Raw genomic sequence first — 22,334 nt, 5'->3', positions numbered from 1 at the left:
ACCCCGCCTCTCACCTGGGATAGGCTCCAGCAGCCCTGGATGGATGGATGGATGGATGGATGGATGTTTACAATTCTTACGGTGCTCCAGTGTGTCAGACATCATGGGTGTGTGGATGGTCACACTGTGAGAAGATAGTGATGCAGGGCTGAACGCAGGCCATGAGCATGGGAGTGTGGAGTTTTACAATATTTATATCCAGTCAATTCAAAGATCTACTGATTTTTCTTCGGGGTGGGGGTGTCTGCTGCATCAAGGTTCGATCATCAGGTTGAAGAAGCGAAACCCGAAGCCATTTTTTTTTTCAAATATTTCCCCATTTCAAATCCATCAAATTTCAAACGCATTCCCGAGATTTATACCGCTTATGAAACCGTGTTTTGCATCAGAGTTGTTTTCCTCCTGGTTCTCACCTCTCATGTTCGGTTTGTTATTTTGTCCTAATACAAAAGGTTTTTAAAAAAAAAACCCTCTGAGCTTATGAACTTTAGTGCCTTTTAAAACTGTTCGCTCATGAAGACTTTTACAGCTTTCTTGTGAAGCAGATTGAGCTTATTTGTTTTTCAAAGAAGTGCAATAGGCATACATTTTTCCACTATTCCGAATGTGTGCAGAGCTTCCAGTGATCCCTATGTTTGGTTTATAAATCATCGCGTTAGATTTGAGGTGTTTTTGCAACATTGTCCGTAAGATTGTCTTCAAACTCCTCACATGTAGGTGTAGCATCGAGCCAAAACCTGCCTTAATGAGAACCTCTCGGCCGCCCATTTGGGCTCCAGCGCTCACAGAGTGGCCGCAACAATAAACCAGGAATGCACAAATGAACCAAGCGCTTCAAAAGCATCGCCGGATTTGAATGAACTCCTACAAAAACGTAATGCGAGGCTGTCGTGTTAAAGCCGTGCTCAGTTCCCGTAGGTTGCTGGGTGTGCCTTATAAACTGGCACCTGAGTCTAGACCTGGAAAAACAAACCCCGCAGAATTAGTGAAACAATTGGGACCCGACGGAACGTAATAAGGCTGTAACGACAGGGTTTGGCCACTGGAGGGCGATCACGGTAGGACGTCTCAACCTCTGTTTGCATCTCTTCCATAAGAACCCGGGTAATCTAGAGGATTTGAATGTTAGTGTGTCGCCGACACTGATACTGAATAACGCTCTTCCTTTTGCACGGTGGACTTTTACAAAAAACACACGTGCACGGTTCTTGACTTCTCAGAGAGAGGCTACAGATAGCAAGTTAGCTGAAACCATATGGATGGAGTATGCCGTGGCCCATTTCACCTCTGTGTTCATCATATCAACATAATAATTGCAAAATTTCAGATATCGCAGCTGATGATATTATGATGAAAAAAAAACATTACTGCTTTCCAATACTTCCAATTTTGGTAGGGTTCACCCTGGTTCGATCACAGGGTTGCGTGCAACCATTCATCGTCACATTCACACGTCTCAGATGAACCAAGTCCGTGTTTGGACTGTGGGAGGAAAACCGGAGAACCCAGGGGAAGTATGGCCTCTCAGTCACCTCTGTTACACATTGAGAGGGAAATATAGTTTATTTATAATATGAACAAAGATCATATATGATATAGTCACTAGTCAGGATGACAAGCATACCAGTAATGTGCACCAAATTCGATGTTTTTCTTTTCTTGGTTGTCAATATCAAATATGGAAGTCTACTTCCTGTTGGCACCGTTTCCCGTGTTTATAGGTAAGCACAACTGTATAGAATCACATAAACATACATGCACACGAATACACACACACTCACATACACAGAACAGCAGCAGTTTTGCTTTGTTAACCACAGAAGGAAGAAAAAACATCGTAGAGCGTCAAAGTGATTGTCAAACCCGTAATACTTTTCTAAACACAGTATAAACAACATAAAGGTTCAGAAGCACCTGAGATGGACGGGACCATCGATGAATTTGCATCTTTTAGATTGAAACTTGAGAATTAAGATGCTTTTACACATGAACACAAACAATCAGCGACAAAACAGATGTAAATGAATAAAAGACCAAAGTGTTGCTTAGTTGCTTAAGATGACAAAAGGTTGGGTGACGAAGCAGATTAGAGAGGAAATGGACAAAATGAACTGTAGGATTAAAACACAGAAAGACGGGAATTTATATTAAAACTGGGATTTGTCAGAAAGTCCATGCTTAATATCCAGACATGATTGTAATTATAACATAATTATTGAACCTTGGGTGGTTTCTTGCCTTTGGAATGGTTCATGATTTGCTGTTTCCGCCTTAAACCATTGAAACCCATTGTTCCTTCCATATTTATTTCCCGGAGGTGGTTTGTTTATTTATTCTGCATCTGATCGATGGATCAATCAGATTGATCCATCAATTGTCCGGTTCAGGTTGTGTTTTAAACCAGGTGTTAGACTGGATGGAGGAGGACAGCGGAAGGTGGGGTTGAGTAGTTTTTAGACAAAGTCACAGTCTTTACACCCGCGTGTTTTGTCAAGTTGTAGATTTTTACACCAGAAATCCAGAAGAGAAGAAAATCATATTTAGTTTGCGTCATTTATCTGACGGTTGATCAGCTGTCGATCAAAGTCAAGGGCTGGGATGAAACAGGCTCACCTCCAGTCAGAAGTTGAGTTTCAAGTCAATATGTAGTTTTTATAAATTCAACGGCCATATTGCACACCTGTAGGGCAACATCACAATTCTTAAAAGATTTCTCTACGATAGTCTTCTGCTTACCCTTGTTTTGTTTTTTTTTCATACATATTTTGGACTGAGATCCGAGTCATCGCGGTCACCTGGGTCACGTGACTGGAGTCCATCCCTCTGGTAAACAACCATTAAACTAGGATGATGGTGTTGAGGGTCTGGAATACTGTGTGTGCGGTGGAACGGACCAAAAGTAATACAGCTTCCAGGACCGAGACCTGAACACATCGACATAAACAGAACTCAGTTTTCTTAGTTTTCGTTTCTCTCAGCGTGTGCGTGTGCAGATGAAAAAAAAATACCCTTGCCGGTATTAGGAGGAAACGGTCTCCTCTACACACAAACGCACTCACACACACACACACTTGACACAGCAGGAGGCCTGTGTTATTGCTCTGGGAGGAGGCCGTCTGTCCTTGGCTGAACTCTTAGAGATACTGATGAAACACAAGGTCGGAGCGTGCAAGCGAAAATTAAAAATTTCATTCATTAAATCTGCCGCCAGTGCATGATGTTCTTTTAGTCTTTGTTTTTTGTTTTTGTTTTTTTTGAGAAAAACATCCACACCTTACCCTCTCTGCTGCATCAAATCCACATGAGAACCTGAAGTCTCCAGAAGTAATGATGATTTCAGATGATGTTGCAATTAAGACGTCCCTTACCATACCGTGTATTCCCAGTCGCCTTTTTTTATGATGTTTGTGTTTGTTTTACGCACATAAATCCACACAAACAGGTTGCATGGATATGACTAATGCGTTACACAAAGAGGGGCTTCGAGGGATGTCGAGTGTGTCGACTGCTGCGTTGAAGTCCTGCAGAGTCACAGATCACCAATCACATGGTCCTGCATCCCGTTTAATTAGGACTATCATTATCCATATTCTGCTGACAGATCATTTGAACTTCCGCTCCTGTAGGGTGTTCTGACATATTAAAAAAGATTATTTTTCTCAAATTATTTGAGAAATGACAGGTTTGAAATTATGTAAGGAACAAAATTTGTTTTTTTTTAAACGCTTGTGTGTCTTTATAGTATCTTGACTGTGGTTCTGGTATGTCTGAAAAACTATTGATCGAGCAAAACAACAGTGATAATTATAATACTAATAATCATATTATGATTATTATGATTATTATGATTATTATTATTATTATTATTATAAGGCTATCTGAAGCCCCCTTTCTTGACACGCTAATATATATTAATGATGATGATGATGATCAATCTATCAATCCTTTATTTGTCAAAAAATAACACTGTTGTCATAACAACAATATATAACGTAATGTGCATCACCATCATCATCATCATCATAACCATCGCCCTCTCTGCCCCATTATTCCATCATTATTTTTGCAAACTTTAGAAAAAGCTCGTCCTTACTGAGAGGCATCTTTAAAGGCATTTGATTTTAAAAGTCAAAGTAATGAAATAGATTTAATCTTCATTTTAGGAATGTTAGTTGCCTCATACAGTTAGTTGCCTCATTTGATTTTATTTTGTTTTATTTTGCAATATTTAATTTAATTTTACCTTATTTTGGCCGGAGAGCCTGTGCGTCTTTGCGCACGGCGCGCTCCGTCGCTGGCACGGCGCGCAAAGGGTTAAACGCGGTAACCGTTTGAAGGGGCAGGCAGGTACCCCGCCAGTCCCGACCCACATCCCCTTATTACCCCAACCCGCACACACCCACGCACGCACATCCCACCTCAAAACAATGTTGTTCAAACATCCCGGCACCAGCTTCTCGCTGTCAAGGTTGCGCGTCACGCTGTTGGCTACAGAGCGTTAGACAGAGGCAATCACACACACACACACACACACAGAGCTGTCACACGGCCACGATGCGCTTTTGACTCCTTTTCCATTCATCTGCTTCTCAACTCGGGAGTCTTTCTTGCAGCACCGAGACAGGAACCTGCAAACTCCACAAAAGAAGCTTCTATTTTCAATTTTTTTTTTTTTTTTTTGTTGTCCCCGATCGCATTGCGTCCCGGACTGGAGATGTGGTGGATGCTGTTTCCACGGTGGATCTGGTTCCTGGCGTGTGCGTCAGTGTGGATGGAGCACCAGGCTGGAGTGTTGCCTCACATCACCTACTCGCACCCGGGAATCTGCCCAAATGACATGAATCCCAACCTATGGGTGGATGCCATGAGTACCTGTACCAGGGAGTGTGACTCCGACCAGGTAAAACTTCAAATATGACATTTTGTTTTCACTTCTCCAGTGCTTTTTACCTTCACTGTGTAAAAGTGTGTTCAAATAGTATGTCAGGATGTCCAAAACCCAGGTTCATCCTCCGAGGGGGGGTCCAAGGTGAACGTTACATATTTATTTCGCAATTATTTTCACTTGTTTTCATTGAGAATTGCTTGGAACCACAAGAAGCGACTACTTGTCGCGACCCAGACACAGGTTTTCAAAATTAGAAAAGCTTTTCCTTTACACTGACAAATAGATAACATTATTACAAGTAGAACACTAGTGATAGTAATAATAAAGTAGTATTATCCATCCGGAATGCATAATGGAGCTCATATTCAGGGGGGACAAAGGCAGTTGTTTGAATTCCAGCTTATCAAAATGTAAATCTTCTCCTGTGTTATCGGAATCGCATTTGAGGCGGCAGCGCTATCAGAGAATAGTCTGAAGCCATTGCAGGTCCGACATTGAGCAGAGGAAAAGTGACACGGAAAGTTGAAAACTTTGGTACTGTGGGGATTTTTCTTATTCTGATATCTGATTCATGTTTATTTTCAAAAACTCATTCATTAACTCTATTTTCTGTCGGTTTACTTTGTCACCGATGTTTAAATGAGGATAAATTCTTGTGTTGTGATCCTGAAGAACAGCGTGATCTTAAATAGAATAAAATTTTATATGAAAGATATCGTCAAAAGTTATGGCAGGTTTACTAATTATCAGTTTTAGTAGTCAAAAAAGCAGGCGAGATCAAAAAAAAGTAAATTAGTTGTAACTCCATCGATCTGTGCCTCGGTAATATTTTAACATATTTTAATGCCTCATGACTCTGATTTCTATTTAATGACAATTTATTTCAATTATACACAATATTTCTGTTCTCCCCGGCAGGAGTGCGAGTCCTTTGAGAAGTGTTGCCAGAATGTGTGCGGGAATCGGAGTTGTGTAGCTGCCCGTTACGTGGATGGAAACAAAGGTCCCGTCGGGATGCCGAAGGAAGCCACGTGTGCCAGTTTCATGTGCACGCAGCAGGGGTCCGAGTGTGACATCTGGGACGGCCAGCCGGTGTGTAAATGCCGGGATCGCTGCGAGAGGGAGCCCCACTTCACCTGTGCCTCCGACGGCATGACCTACTACAACAAGTGCTACATGGATGCCGAGGCGTGCTCCAAAGGCATCAGCCTCTCCGTCGTCACCTGCCGTTTTCACCTCACGTGGCCCGACACCAGCCCCTCGTCACCCCAGGCGACCACCCCCCGCCCGACCACGGCCCCGCTCCAGGCCACCATCCCCGCTCCCGTCGAGCCCCAGGCGCCGGTCGTCCTCGGCAGCCCCTCCCAACAGACCATCAAGGTCGGCGACACGGCGAGCTTCCTGTGTGACGTGACGGGGGGTCCTCGACCCGAGATCACCTGGGAGAAGCGGCAGCCGGACGGGGCGGAGAGGGTGGTCATGAGGCCCAATCACGTCCAAGGGAATATGGTGGTCACAAATGTCGGTCAGCTGGTCATTTACAACGCCGAGCTGCACGACTCTGGCGTCTACACCTGCACGGCCAAGAATCCCTCCGGCTCGGTCCAGGCCCACCACCCTCTTACCGTACTGCCGAAAGAGCCGCCCAAGACCCAAGAGGCCAAGAATGAGACCCGCTGCCCCCCCGAGGAGTGTGTGAAACCCCTCGATGCACCGGAGGATTGCGGGAGCGAGATGGAGAAAGTAAGCTGGTACTACGAGCCGAAGACCAACAACTGCTTCTCTTTCAGCAACTGCAACAGCAACAGTCCCCGTCCGGGGAGGGTTTTCGACATGTACGACGATTGTATGCGGTGCTGTGGCCCGGAGTTGTCGGGCCCCTGTGGCCTCCCGAGCCTGCAGGGCCCCTGTAAGGCCTACGAACCACGGTGGGCTTACAGCAGGACCCTGCGCCAGTGCCAGTCCTTCATTTACGGAGGCTGCGAAGGGAACGACAACAATTTCGAATCCAAAGAAGCCTGCGAGGAGATGTGCCCCTACCCGAGAAACCACCACTGCAAGGCCTGCAAGCCCAGAGGCAAGATGGTGACGAGCTTCTGCCGCAGTGACTTTGTCATCTTGGGTCGTATGACGGAACTGACGGAAGACAAGGACTCAGGTCACGCGCTCGTGACGGTGGAGGAGATCCTCAAGGATGAGAAAATGGGCCTCCGTTTTTTTGGCAAAGAGCCGTTAGAGGTCACCTTCCTAAATATGGACTGGAACTGCCCCTGTCCCAACATCACCGGCGCTGCTGCCGAGGGCCAGGTCATCATCATGGGCAACGTCAACGACGGCATGGCCGTCCTGCAGCCGCAGAGCTACGTGGGGTCATCCAGCCCTCGCCGCGTACGCAAGCTGAGGGAAGTCATCTCCAAGAACACATGTGAGATTCTGAAAGCGATCACTAACAGCCCTCAGTAGGGTCAGAGGTCAATCTGTGCTTCAGCTGAACATTAAAGCGACCCACCCCCCCCTAAAAAAAAATAAAACTGTCGAGTCATTCAACGTCTCCGCTGGTCATGTGTGATATGACACAGTTTCGGAGATCCTAGCCAGTAAGTTGTCAGCTCTGTCCGCTTCAACTGAATTGAATGATTACTGAAAATGCAAATTGAAAATCTAGGTGAAAAGTAAAATAAATGTGCATTTACATTTAACAAAACCTGCTGTATATGTGAAAAAAGGTGGCGATCTTTAGTATAAATTAAATAAACCTTAAACTTCCTCGAATTAATAGACAAAACTATCATGTAATGATGGTATAAAATATCATGAATATCATGTATTCAGTGGGAGACGGCAACAACGTGCTGTCATGATTTCCACAACATCGTCTGCATACATGCGCACTCCTTTGCTGTTTCTGAGGCGGATAACCCAAAAATGAAAGCTCCACCTACTGCTTTCCCCAACTATTTTCACTTAAATTCATTTTTATGCCCTAATTTCACGTCTCTTTAATGTATAAAAGAGACATTTGTCTTATCCCGTCACCTGACAACCATTTTTTTTTTTTTAACAAAAGTGATTGTATTTGTTGAAATATCATGCAAGTGAACACAGGAGACAAAGACAGTTCTCCGGGATGAAAGAAGGTCGTGGACTTGCTCTGAAACTTGGAACAGAAACCGTTTTTATGTACATAATTAACACACCTGTCATTGTCTTTTGCCAGTCTGATCATATTTCATACATTTACTCCACATTATAAGTTGTTTGATGACGTCCACACATGGCACATGTGCAGGCTAATGATGTTTCATGCAAATAAATGAGTTGTAATATATTTCATTAGCCACTGCATTTTCTAACAATTGTTCCTCTTTTTTTCCCCCTCAAACTCTCTTCATGGCTATTTATTATCAAGTAGGCTTGTTGTCGTTTTTGTACTGCCCTTCCCACAAAGTGGCATTTTTTTGTTGTTATTTTCTGTAAATTGCAATGAAAATAAAGATTTATGATTTATCATCTGCTGACTTGCATTCATAACAGTGGAATATTGCGTTTCTGCGGCGTGACATGAAAGTAATGCAAGGATTAAGGCCGGCCTGATGGGGGGTGTATTATACAGTATTTGATGAGAATAAAATAGAATAGAATAATGCTCCTTTAATTGTCCCACAATGGGGAAATGTCAAAAAAATGTATGGTAACTTAAAAATAATATCCCAATATTAATATTCACTTTATCGGGATTTTATTTTTAACAGAGTATTTTCTCAAGTAAAAAATACTTGCAGTTGGTGTTGGCCAATGTTACACAGAGTTTCTCTGCTGGCTGCGTTGGCCCCTCAGTAGCTGTTGTTCAAAAATTAGCCGCACTTCGTACCTGCGGTTCCTCTAACAGGCTGCGATAAAAAGAGATGCGGGGAGGGGGGGAAGGAGGGCCACCCACCAAATCCCCACCCCGAAGACCTCCGAACAGAACCGGCTCAGTCCGTGGACCCCTGTGGGTTATAAAAGCGTTGGTTTGCTTTGCCTCTGTGATCCATCGTGACTGGATAAAGAGCTCAAGCTGTAAAGCGCAGTTCCACTCCCATGCTATAGCTATGTGTTTCATGCCGTGCCAGCCGGAGTCTCTGGGTTCTTGGGAACGGGCCTTGGTGAGCCTCACTGAGGGTGTTCCACTTCCCAGACCAGATTCTGTTTCTCCCATCCAGAGCAGGGAGGGGAGGCCTGTCCTTTACTGGCAAACCCACCGGGGAGCTCCGGCCTGCACTTCACCAGCTGTTGGGCCTCCGCCAGAGAGAAGCGGTACGTCTGAGGCACCTCGGATCACATCTGAAAGCCATATAAGCAGAGTTGATACGAACAACACAGACCGTCCCGTACGGTTTTAGAGAGACGGTTTTATAAATTCCTTATCGCGCTCGGTGAAAAACGGTCAACTCCAATCATAAAAAGTTGTTTGCGAACTTGATAAGTTCATTTACAAGTGTTAGTCAAGGGTGTCTTAAAATCTAAATACAAAACACTCCATTAAAATACTTAGGGGTCTTGTAGAAAAAGCTACAATTATGTGTGAGTACTTCCAAACGGGGGCTTGAGAAAATCGTGGCGATCCAGCAGAAAGAATCGTTAATTTGTTCTGTTTCGTTTATGACTCCGCGCTGCGGGTCGCCGCCTCGATGGCCTCCCCGTATGAGAAACTGAACTTTTTCAATCTCGAGTTTGGTTTTTTCTGCCTTTACATCCAAGGCTTCCTTCCAACGAAAATACTTTTTTTCCGGAAAATAAAAAGGCGAGACGTCAGGGAACGGATCGGTTATCGGCTTATCGGCGCAATGTCATTTTGAACAACGGGTTATTTTAGTCTTGAATGACACTAATGTTTAATTCAATTCAATTCAATCTAAAGTAACTTTACCAAAGGTTAAAAACGTTATTATTCCATTATGTTTCCATTAGGGGTTTCTTGAACCTTGAGCGGCCCCGATGGTCCGATACGCCGGTCCACATCATGCGGTTCTTTCCGAGCCCTTTCAGTCAAAATATAGTTTCGAAAAATAAATACATCTGAGGGGCGAAGCCGGAGAGCTCTGTGAGAAGACTGGGACTTTAAGCTTTAGGATTATTGCAAATACTCGGGTGGACCGGGATACTCCTTCTAAATAAATGGTTTTGTTTTGCTTCTTTTTGCTGCGAGACAGTCATTTCCCACCGTCCCGCTGGCGGGCCGAGGCCGTCGCACCTCTCGCCGCCGCTCGGGACATAACGTGCCGGAGCGCTCCGGATTCCGACACAAGGTCAGAAGCCACCGGATCCGTTTGAAACTGCCAAGCGGGTTTTCATGGAAAACATTTTGCTTCTCGTTTTTACCGCCACAGTCTCAACACACTCGGAGCAGGCGGCCGCCGCATTGGCGGTGGGATCGAGTTCAGACAGGACATTTTATAACATCCACAAGTGCAGCTTACAGTTCAGCTGACAAAGAAAAAAAAAACTCAAATGCCATCACGGTTATTTTTCTCCTCAGCCTAAACACCTTAACCACTTCAACATGCTGTCTGGACTCTGCGAATGCACTATTTATTATCAATTAAAACTCAGCATATTCGAAACATGTGTGAATCTTATTTCTCAAACACTTTTATGCTTTTCTAATTTGAGCCGGGCCAACTTGAGGGGTGCGAGTTGTGCTTTGATAGGTTCGCTGGAGAAAGTTCGCTCGCATATTTCTTCCCTTCCCCTTCCTCTCGGGCTCGGCCGATTTGACGGGGTCATTGCGTTCGCGAGCTCGGTTCAACCGAGGCAGGAGTAGTCGGTGTGGTCTGTGGCGGGGCTCCGATGTAGAAATGCAGCGTGTAGAGCCGGCCCAGCGGACGGGAGAGAACCGGATAGATCCTCGGTGTTGATTTCTATGCCCTGCCTCCATGTTGTGCATCCAGAAGAGATGGGACAGAAGCACCTGCGGAACAGATCAGCTTGCCGGGTGGTTTAAGACCTTTGATTCATGACCTGCATCTGTTATGGCCATATGATTTGGAACATCTATTGAACTGATACAGTGGCCACTCACACGCATATACCGAAGATGAGCAGACCCCACGGCAGTATTTCATCCCGGGCCCGAGCGGCTGAAAGGTTTGAAGCCGGTAGGTGGTTGGAGGCAGAGGTTGAGAGTTGAGATCCACGGCTGCGGACGGCGTAGGAAATGATCGAGAGATGGCGTCACTTCCCTGAATCCCGATCAAAGGGAGCCTTGAACAAGGAACTCCGCCACTAAACACCTCTTTTGTGACTGACTGGGACGACTCTCTGAAAAGGTAATCAGAGCGCGAGGGAGTACAAGCCAGGAAAATATGAGCTCACACTAGAACGTTTATCAAGGAAGGATTCGTGGAGTTTGATACCGAATCAAAAAGTTGCGTGCACTCGTACACTTGAACAAAAAGTGACGACATTAAATGGCAAAAGGGCGCAAAGATTAAATCACACTGTGGCAACAGAACGGCACCAGTGTTTCAGAATCACAATAAATAATTATTATTTATTCATTCATCCATTATTTATCCGCGATGGAATTGAACCAGGGACCTTGTTTCTGAGGTGGAAGTGCTGGCAAATGTGCCACTGTACCATTATTATTATTATCATTATTATTATATTTTTTGTTGTTGTTGTTGTTACTTTTATGTAAAGTTGAGTATTATTGTGTTTAGATTACCAAAAATCTTGTCTAATATTTATTTATTTATTTATTATTTATTTATTTATTCATTTATTTATTTTTATCTAATATTTATTTTAACAAGTTAAGTTGAAAGAAAGAGCAAGAGCTTGAAAATTGAAGTTGAATCAAAGCAGATTAGAAGATCGGACAAAAGGGGACTTACCTAAATGATGTAAGAATTTTAGGGGGCAACATTTGACCACTTGACCAGAGATGTAATTGTTAGAATAAGGATGGACGCTAACAATTTCAACTCAAAGCGTTTTAAAAGAGCACCACAGCTGTCTCAATAATAGATTATCCTTTTCCATCTTGACCAAAGTTCTAAATGTGAAGTTATTGTCGATTGGAAACCAGAAAAAGCATCCAAGTAAGTTGACAGGGGTCGCGGGGGGAATAGCACTTAACTAACTTTTAGCCATTCAGATTTTGATGAAATTAAAACAAACAATTTGTAGAAATTGGCAATATGAAAAAAAACTAAATCAGTTAACATAGAAGTCAGAGTCTGGGGATCTGACTGAAAGGAATCATTTATGAAAAGAAACAACACAGGACCCAAATCGGCACTGTGTGGGACTCCCCATGACGCAAAACGACACCGCAATTCGACAGCAACTAAAAATCTCGATACACTTATCGAACCATTTCATATTTCTTATCTGTCCTGGCATTTTAGGTGTTTTAGTTTTCCTCCAAACATCCGAAATCGCTTCTTGCACTGGTATACTAGCATTTATTAGTGATGAAAGCAAAGTATTTTCCATGATTTAGACTTGATATTGCCCAGGAGAGCCCGGTGTTGAAGAGCAGGGACCGTGATCCACAGCATCCTCTGGTGTCGACCCAGCGCCGCACAGACCCCACAACTGTTCTGCAGGTTTATAATTCAAAGGGATGCTGGAATTTACAGTTAGGAAACACAGACGGAGCAAAATATGTTGCCACATGTTTGAAATGTAAAACCTAAATGTTTTCTTAGTGCTTGAGATACAGCTGGAAATCATTCCTTTCTCCAGGTTATAAAAGATATCTCTTCAAGTGATAAAGTTAACCCCCCATCCCTGCAACCCGCCGAGCTTTGCAGAGCTTTATAGCAAATGTCGGTCGGCCATCCAGATGCGACGTCACCGCTCCTGTCTGGTGTTATTTTGGTCTGAGGCGGCACAACAGAATGCGGGCAGAATGTTTGAACTCTCTGCAACCCATCGCGTTGTCAGCTTCCTGAGACAGGCACAACGCTTTTCCCACCTCTGATGAAAATATGTGAAAAAAAAACATGTATTTTGCGTTTATCACTCGTTTATGCGGACAAGCTGAAAATCAATAAATGAACATCAACAAATAAGTTATTTATCCGAACCAGGAGAAATTGCAGACTGTGCCAGTTTGTTAGGTTATTATAATCACAAGAAACAAAAAGATCAGAAGTTAATTGTAATCCAGAGACTCTAGAAATATACATTACAGTGTCATCAGCTAAAATAAAGGGTCTTTATGTAGTCAGTATTGATGGTTATATTCTTAACTATACACCTTTTTAAAAACGTTCATAAACCACTAATATTATCATTATTATTATTTCTTTTGATATATTTGTCAATAACATGCACATTTCTGAACAACCTATCACAAGATACAACTATGATTGCTGACATGGATACATTTGCCATTACAGATTACTGGAAACAACTCAATGCACACATTGACTAAATGCAAGCAACTGCTAAGACTAAAAAGATAATGCAATTCCCTCTGGCAATAATAGTTTCAGGCCTCCGGTTGGAGAAGTAGGGTGTTGCTGCAAAATGAGCCTGCATGGCCTGTCATGGACGATAGGAGGCGACAGCATCAAATGTAAATAATTACATAGGAGTCGGTGGTGCCACCTTGACATTTAATGTTTGTGTACATGCTTTTTTTTATTTGAAAGCCAATAAAATGATTCTATTGATGTAATTGAAAAACCTGAGTTACATTTTCAAGACTATATAGAAAGGTCATCACCACAGGAAGATTAAACTGGGCGCAGTGACTCTTTATTGTCGCTAGAGAGCAGCAGAGCCTCGTCAAAACTCTCCACCTTCATTTCATCAACTGCTTCTAACATCATTTCTCACCCAGCCATCTAATGTAAAGTCAGATACACTCATTAGAGTTTTATTAGTTTAGTTGCCCATTTTCAGATGTTTATGCAGTGCGGGGGCGCATTTGAGAAAAACGACTCCATGGCAGCTTTACAGTCCTGGAGCTGAAGTATTCTTGTTGTGTAAGGGCCTGATAATCAAACGTGAAGTGAAAACACAAAATCCTGCTCTTCAACCTGTTCATCCCCCATCCAGCTGGCAGAGCCTGCTTTTTATTGCCTTCCGTGGAAAACAGTTACTGAGCCCCGCAGTCAGTGCTTTTCCTTATGTAATGAGGCAACAAGCACAAAATGTATCAACGCACTGATGTATACGAACACACACACACACAGACACACTGCAAACTCGGCAATATCCATTACCGGGAGCCAAATGGTGACCAACTGGTGGAAAATGGGGGGGGGGGGGGTGGCTATCCTTCCCTCATTTATTTTCTTGTTCACAGCTGATGAGGCGATTGATCGACTCTTCCAGGGGCGGTTGTGTGACTGTCGTCCTTGATCAGCCGCCCCCTGAATATTTAACGTGTCACCGGGATGCTCCTTTCAAATGCATAAGAGGATCTTTGATACGGACCCCCTGCTATGGAAACCCTCCGAACATCAACGTCAGCAAAGATTATGTAACAGCGGAGTGTGTTCCCAACAAACACTTCTGACAGAATGAAACGCTTCCAATTACCAAAAATAGAGGTGTATGTGTGTGTGTAGGTGACATAACTGTGTGCAAAGGTAAATACTGAAAATTGCTTATCTATACCAATTGTTTCATGACAACCGTGTCAATCATTGAAGGAAAAAAATCTCAAAAATCTAAACATTTTAATATATGTAGCTTTACACTCTTAAACTGTAACCATAGTAAAAAAAAAAAAAACTTGTATTAATTATATCTGTTAAGTACACCGGCCATATGTGGTTAGTCTAACTTACCATAAATGCTGGAGGCCACGGGAGCAGCGAGCATTAATAATTCAAACTTTTCCACAATTGAAACAAAGTCTCCCTCCCAAAAGCGCCGTAAAATAGCACATTGTGCAATTAAACCATCTGCAGTTCAACATAAAATTTTTATTTTGGATTGAGATAGTATTTTTTTATTTTCATGAACATGAGCATATTAATAAAGTACTGATTAGAATGTCCATATGTCTTTTTTTTTCACTCATACTCTCATCTCAGCTAAAATTGATGTACCTGATCACATATGATATGTGTGGTCATTCTCCGACTATTAGTTTTTATCTCACAAAAATACCAAAATAAACCATTGTCTCTTAGATCCATGTTAAGTGCCTTTGTATATTTTTATATTTATTCATTTTCATTTATTTCTTTTACTTGTCATGGAATCAGTAAATGTGACATGAATGGTGTGTGTTGGGAGTAAACACAGCAGTTTGCAGATACAGGCCAAATGATAAATACATGCGTTTACAGGCATTTACATGTGTATGCAGATCTGCAGAAAATCAATCATACAATAAACCCGCTCGTGTTTACACGCACACACACTGGCACCACACTATTTCCACAACATCATTTTACTCACAGGAATTTATTCTTATATTACAGCAAATTTAGAAAATAATTTGAAAAAAACACACAATAAAATGAAACAAAGAGTGTCATATATTTTCGCTCATATTCAGAGTAAGAGGCTCACTCTGATGGAAGAATTGAGTCAAATACTTTTCAAGGAAAATCGGAATTTAAATGAAGAAATCATTCTCAAGCTGGTGTCAGACGGCAGGTAATAAGCAGTCGAGGGCCCCTTTTCTCTCCGTGACCCTGATCTGTTTATGTTGTGTTTCAAAGACCAAGCGCGGTGATGTTGAAAATTCAAAAGTTGCCCCTGAAGAGGATGTGACCCGGATCGATCCTTCAAGCACACTTAAGCCAGGAAAGTCAACGGTTCTGTTCTGCGAAACAGTGGAGTGTTTGAGCGAGGTTGTAAAATGTAGTAAACCTCAGACGGCCGGACGGTAAACACATATTCTGTATCTTCTAGGTCATTCCAGGTCGACTACCTACAGATCTATATCCTCAAAGGAGGTTACGATCTTCAGTTCCCTAGACTTATTCCTGCTTTCCACCGCTGTATCCCACACCGAGCTGAGAGGGAGAGGATAGAGAGAGAGCGAGAGGGGGCATTTGAGGATGTTGCTCCCTTTGCTTTTTGCTGTTCTAGCAGGTAATAAAGTTTGATGGGTTTGAACAGTGTTTGGCTGCGCAGCAAGAGCCATCTGACCAAACACGTGCAGCGGATGAAAAAGCAGTTAAGAGCATTCCACGCACGCTGGACTTTTTTTTAGTATCGTCATTTTTTACCGTTATCTCAATGGCAGGGGAGGTACTTTCTAACGGGTCACGAAACACGTTGCGGTCGCTAATAAATAAACAAAAGCGGAATTTAATTTCAAGGCAGATTTACTGAAGGAGAGATACAGCTCTTTTGATGGAAGTTTGCGTGCTCTTTAATGCGCAAATGCGTGTTCAGGTTGGAGTCGGGTGGCTGCAGGTCGCTGCATATGCAAGGGCTCGCCCACTCCCTCATAGTGTTTTATTTTTGGAACGGCACACAAGCCCGGTCAGGAATAGAACAGCATCCAAGTGGAATTGGTTAACAGCCTGGAAGGCCGGTCTCACTCTCTCTCTTTCTCTCTCTCTCTCTCTCTCTCTCTCTCTCTCTCTCTCTGTTACTTCCCTCCATCCCTCCTCTCCAGACAGCCAGTGAGCTCCAGTTGCCTGAGAGTGTCTGGTCTAATCACTCACTCCAGCTCCCAGAGCCACCATGACCTGAATCCATCCCCTCTCCTTTCTTATGCAATCCCTTCATCAGATAGAGAGAGTGAGTGAGAGAGTGGGGAAAGGAAGAGAGAGAAAAAGAGAGAGAGAGAGAGAGAGAGCGCTGTTCTAAATCTCCACTGCCCCGCTTCTGTTGCACGTATTATGCAATCAGCTTTAGAAGTTTAATCAGGGTGCTGGAAGACCAGAGAGGCACACAATGATTGTTTGTGTGTGTGTGTGTGTGTGTGAGAGAGAGAGAGAGAGAGAGATCAATTCATGATCCATTACTTCAGGGTAAACATCAAAGAAGTAGTAGCATCTTAGTGTGTGAAAGCGGAGATGGCGGCTACAGGTGTGAAGGTGGCGGCATTGCGGCGGCGGCGATGAGTGGGGGGGGGGTCTGCATTGTGCCTGTGCACCCTCGCCCTCTGTCAGAAATTTGACAGGTTCAGGCTTGTCAGACACAAGATAGTGACATCCTGGATAAGCGGTCAGCACCTTTTAAAGATAATCCTCAATGTCAACAGAGATAGGCAAGTCAACACAAGACCGATTTTATTTATATGGCGCCCAATTACAATGCAGTTGTCCAATGACTGTCTCCATGTAGAGCATGTCTGGACCACACTTGTTAAAGCGGTTTACAGAAACCCGACATTAGCCTACGAGCAAGTCCTTAGCGACGGCAGCGGAGAGACGCTGCGAATATGATGAAGACACATGAGTGAGGACGGGATACGAAGAGTTTTGGGGAATGAGGGAAGTGCATCATGGGATATCCCTTAGCAGAGCACGCCTATGGCTGTTTGACCAGGGGCTAGCCTCGCCCTGACTATAAGCTTTCTCAAAAATCGAGGGTTTATAAGCTATTCTTGAACAAAGAAAGGGAGTCCGCAATATCAAGATTGTTTTTAGACCAACCAAAGTTTTGCCATTAAAAGGTAGTTTCAATGCAGTCACTTCTATTTTGCCACTTCACTTGCAAGAGTGACTTGAACCGTTACATATAATCCTAAAAGTTAATTAATGGGATTTGTAGCCCCCCAAACTCCCAGTTCCATCCAACTTTCAACCGATAAGTCTTCTTTTCAAAACAGAAACTGGGAACGAGAGAGCAAGAAACAGTTTACGGTTGTTGTCGATCGAATCTGATTGAACACATGCATTGTGTTTAAGGGCTCACCTTTGGACCGGCTCACTGGCTAGCACGAGTTTAACCAACTTAACATGAGTAATGTAAACTTTAAAAACACAAACATACCTGCTCAACGCTGATAGACATTTCATCATACATATATTATATGTGTGCATATGTATGTGCATATGTATGTGCATATGTATGTGCATATGTATGTGCATATGTATGTGCATATGTATGTGCATGTGTATGTGCATGTGTATGTGTATGTGTATGTGTATGTGTATGTGTATGTGTATGTATATATATTTCAAGATGTGTTTCTTTATCAATGTATTTTAAAGGGGGAAAGGGGAATTGCAGGGTCTCGTCGCAAACAAAGGTTTGCTCAACCTTTGTAAAAATGCGAGACAAATTGCAGAAACAGACAAAAGTGGCCCTGTTTTAATCAGTGCAGCTGCTACAACAGGAAGACGTTGCTGTTTTATCAAAACCCAATTAGGAGTGTGTCTCCAGTCTCCAGCCTGTCAAATCTCTCTCCGCTGCGTGTCGGCGGAGAACTTCATTAATTCCTACATCGTGTTGATCTCAGCTGAGTCCTCTTCCTCTCTTGGCTCCATTGTTTACTGGCTCTGAATAATTTGCTTGTGTTTAAGCGGAGCAAAGCTTTTAAACCCAGATTTCCCTCGTTTATCCCACCCTTTTCCCCCCACCCAACCAGCCTTTCCACCCATCCCTCTCACGGTATCACCGCGTCTCTCTCTCTTTCTCTCTCTGGCGGATCTGCCTGCCTCCCTCGCCCAATGGGGGAGTGTTATCCCGCGGAGCTTTGGAGGGGGGAAAGAAAAAAAAAAAATCTATCTTTACAAGCAATTTAATCTTGTATTGAAGCTTCACATCTCCTGCGATTTAAACTTGGAACAATTCGGCTTCGACATAAATCCTCTTTCTTGATGCTAAAACTCTCTTCGATCTGGTTTGATTTTCTTGGTGCTTAAATCTGCCTCGTTCAGAGGTGCTGACACTTGTTCCCGGGACCATTGCTATTTCGCAACCAGATCTGAAAATAATGTTCACTTGAGCGGGAGATTTTGCAAACCAGTGGCTTGTAAAGATAATGTAAGACTCTGGGACAAAAATAGACACTTTCAGCTAATGCTTGCACTTCGGTACAGTGACTCTGCCTAAATGGAGGCCCCGTAAAAAGGACGCGGCCTGAGATTGAACCCAAACCTCTGTATTCGCCGTTTCTCTGGAAGGGATCCTGCCGAATGTCAACTTAAATGGAAACTCACTGGCGAGTTACTTGATTTAGCGTCTTTTATCGGCATCCCATGTGGAATCTTTGAAATGGGAAGATGTGAAGTGGACTGCAGAGAAAAATGGACATGGGTAGCAGTGTTGATTAACATCAGCTCGAAGGGATATACCTAGAGACGGAAAGGAAGACGCTAAAAGCTGAAAAAAATACATACGTTATAACAGAATTGGATTTCCGATTTTCTTTTTTCAGAATAGGGGTGGAACTGGAAAAAAAGACTGATTAATTAATCAGGATCTTAATAATTAATTAACCATCATTTAATCACAAGAAAAGAGAAATTTAAGCTGGTTAAATGACTGAATTCAAAATCTTGTTTCTCTCCGTCGGTCCACGAAGGCCCAATAGACGAAAACACATCTGCGTCTCTTCACCTCGACCTTTGCTCCTTCCCTTTCCATCTTTATCCAGATGCCGGATTTGTTTTGAGCTTGTCTTCCCGGACGGCGGTTCGTAAGTCTAATCGGCTGCATCGATCCATCTTGCCTGCAGATCGGTCCATTCTTCCAACATGGACTTGTATGGTTTCTTTCTGAATTAAAGCCTCGACACCCTGCTCATTCGTATTAGCGACGGTGCAGCAAAGTTAACATTAGCGACCTGCGTATTAAGTCTAACATGTTTAGCATTGTGTTGCTAACGGAGGGTTGAGGTGTTCCTCTACTACGCAAACTCCCTCCCTCACAAATTGCAAAGAGCAGCATTTTTGTTCATACCTCCATTTGAAAGTTTATTATTTAAAATTTTTCATCTCATCTGCCTAGTCTATCATGCTGTCAAGCTGTGAATTGCTACGAGGTGTCCCTATGGAATTCTTGCACTGAGAAACATTCCATTGTGCAAACTAAAATATAATCAAAATTAATCTTAAATGAAAAGTATTACTAATAAATTAAATCATAAATAATGTATACCATTAAAATATCATAATCCATGTACCTTTGCCGCTGATCCTACACTCAGGGTTGCGGGAGAAAATATTACAATGTCCTAATAAATATATATCATCCAGTTAAAATATGTTGGCATTTTTTTCTGTCATTAATCAATATTGACATTCTGACTATAATTAAAGCCTAATTTTTTTATTTGAAATGATCCTGCTACAAGATATTTCACCACTTACATCAGCAAAATGAAATCACGTTCGAAGGAATCCCGGGGAAACATCCCGCATACATTTTGTGATTTAACAAGAATTGGAATTAATTGTACCATGTACCTGTACGTATTCAGACCGTCACTCTCCTGGAAGGAGAGAGGTGTGTGAGAGTGTGTGAGGTGAGGTTTTTCAAAGGGCCGCTCAAAATACCAAATGTAATTTCCTGTTGTGAGACATTACAGGTCTGGCAGATGAAGGCTGTTTGCAGGGAGGCCGAGTCTTCCTCCGTGATCACATCGGTTCCGAGGAAAATACCCCCGATATATATATATATATATATTTTCTTTTTGTCAAATCAAGAGAAGTGAAATCGCTGACTCGAGCAGCAGAAAAGTTACCCGCCGCTGAGCCAAAACACCCGCGCTCAGCATCGGACGTGTTGCCAAAATAAAAACAAGCGGATCTCGAGGATTACCACTCTAAATTCTCAGTGCACGTGTTGGTAGCGTATACGTGTGTGTATGTCTGTGCGCACGTGTGTGTGTGTGTGTGTGTGTGTGTCGGTATTTCGGGGGGTTCTGTTTTGTCTTCCTGCCACCGGCGCCAGACTCCGGGCTTTGCACAGCTGAGAGCTTTCACCTCACATGACCAAGCCCTCGACTCCGCTAAGCTTCCAGAGGACGAGTGAAAGGCAGAAAGTGACACGACCAGAGGGGGATCAAGGGGGCTGCTGGAAACCATTAAAGGACTCGGGCTGGGTTTAGAGTACAAGGACAGGCGCAGACGCGAGAAGGGAGCACGTACTGGGGCAAGATGGGAAGTCAAGGGTATCAGAGGGGTATCAGTAGCAGAATGTGTCGAGGGGGGGGGGCGTCTCTCTGAAGTACATAGTTGTAAGCAGACTCCCTCTGCTGGAACACGCCCAGGAAAACTGCCTGGGTACATCGTGTTCACTCCCTCTGTAACACACACACATACACACACCATTTACCCCATGTTGACATCGGGCAACAGGAATAAATCCCGAATAATTCCACACATATTCCGAATAGTAATCCCTTAATTGCTTGCAAATATCATCAGATTTTGGTAGATTATAACTCATGGATCACAGTTTTAGTTCTGCCGGAACACATACCTGTGGTGTTATTCTGTTCTCATAAGAATAGGTGACTAAATAAACACATCGCTAGTTCTTTCCATTTTTGCTTCATATCTTGACATGGGGTTGGTAACGTCCAAAATATCGTCCCGGTTTACTGCACGTTTACCGCAGTTTGGTGATCTTTATCATCTTTTGTTTTTCTTTCTGTCAGTATTTAAGATACTAACTTTATCTGCAGAGCCAAGCTATAAACTTCCATGTCCCCACTGGCCTGTCACCTGACAGGACCTCACTGTAAACAGGCTATTTTGAGTTCCAAATGATGCAGCCTTAATAGGAGCTGAACAACTTTTTAACACACACACACACACACACACACACACACACACACACAAGTACCCACACATACACACACACGTATATATATATATATATATATAAATGTATGTATATTGTATATGTGTATTGTATATATATTTTATCTTTATTTTTTTCCTGTTCTCAGTTGGTCTTTTTATGGTTGCTCCGATTTATGCCGTTTATATTCTGGACTCATGGGAGTATATTTATAAAAGCAATTGTTCCACAGTATCTCTTATTTGAATTTCAGAGAAATTGAGTAAGTGTGTGTGTGTGTGTGTGCGTGTATTTGTGTGTCTCATTGGATTGTCTCTTGCAGATGAATCACACAATCTTTGCATTACACAATGAGGGAAGTCGAAGCTGCAGTCTGGTACGAGGGGGGCAAAAGGTGTGTGCAGCGGGCGACAGGTGAGGTCATATTTTTTAAGACAAAAACTCCAGAAGCAATCAAAACAAGAGAAAAGGATGGCAAACGAATTACGTGTGAATGATTGGAGATTTAGCGAACTGAATACCAAAATAGACTTTACTTTTCTCACCTTGCCACCTTATGTACTTCTCTGTACTGAACATTTCTATAGAATAATGGCGGCCTGGAATTTATCTCCTGCTTGTCGTTCCTCTCCGGTCGTATGAACTGTACATTTACTACCATACTTTAACAGTTACCACCAGATGAATCAGCTGAGCGAAATTAAAAGATACCAAAGCTGAACTCCATTAAAGAACTAGCACCGAAACGGGTCTGTTTGATTTCCAACCCTTT

At 43.1% G+C, this 22,334-nt stretch overlaps 2 protein-coding genes across 3 annotated transcripts in view; one reads left to right on the top strand and one right to left on the bottom strand.

The window, feature by feature from the left end:
* Positions 1 to 4,402: 4,402 nt before the first annotated feature.
* On the top strand, positions 4,403 to 8,398 carry LOC147214713 (WAP, Kazal, immunoglobulin, Kunitz and NTR domain-containing protein 2-like). The gene is made up of 2 exons (XM_086141037.1): positions 4,403 to 4,900; positions 5,807 to 8,398. Exons 1-2 carry the CDS (start codon positions 4,715 to 4,717, stop codon positions 7,349 to 7,351), a joined length of 1,731 nt encoding a protein of 576 aa, XP_085997163.1. The 5' UTR covers positions 4,403 to 4,714; the 3' UTR covers positions 7,352 to 8,398.
* A 2,216-nt stretch (positions 8,399 to 10,614) lies between these two features.
* Positions 10,615 to 22,334, bottom strand: part of LOC147214709 (uncharacterized) — a 114,461-nt gene continuing 102,741 nt past the window's right edge. For both annotated transcript variants that reach the window (XM_086141038.1, XM_086141039.1), the window contains exon 5: positions 10,615 to 11,066. In XM_086141038.1, coding sequence (XP_085997164.1) covers positions 10,946 to 11,066 — 121 coding nt within the window. In that variant the 3' untranslated portion in view covers positions 10,615 to 10,945. The remainder of the gene's footprint in view (positions 11,067 to 22,334) is intronic.

The sequence above is a fragment of the Fistularia commersonii genome, chromosome 33 (assembly GCF_037954325.1).
Source record: "Fistularia commersonii isolate RoL2024-O1a breed Wild chromosome 33, RoL_Fcom_v1.0, whole genome shotgun sequence".
In the NCBI taxonomy this organism is placed as follows: Eukaryota; Metazoa; Chordata; class Actinopteri; order Syngnathiformes; family Fistulariidae; genus Fistularia; species Fistularia commersonii.
The sequence above is the reverse complement of the archived record's forward strand: the minus strand, read 5'-3'. Positions and strand labels throughout refer to the sequence as shown.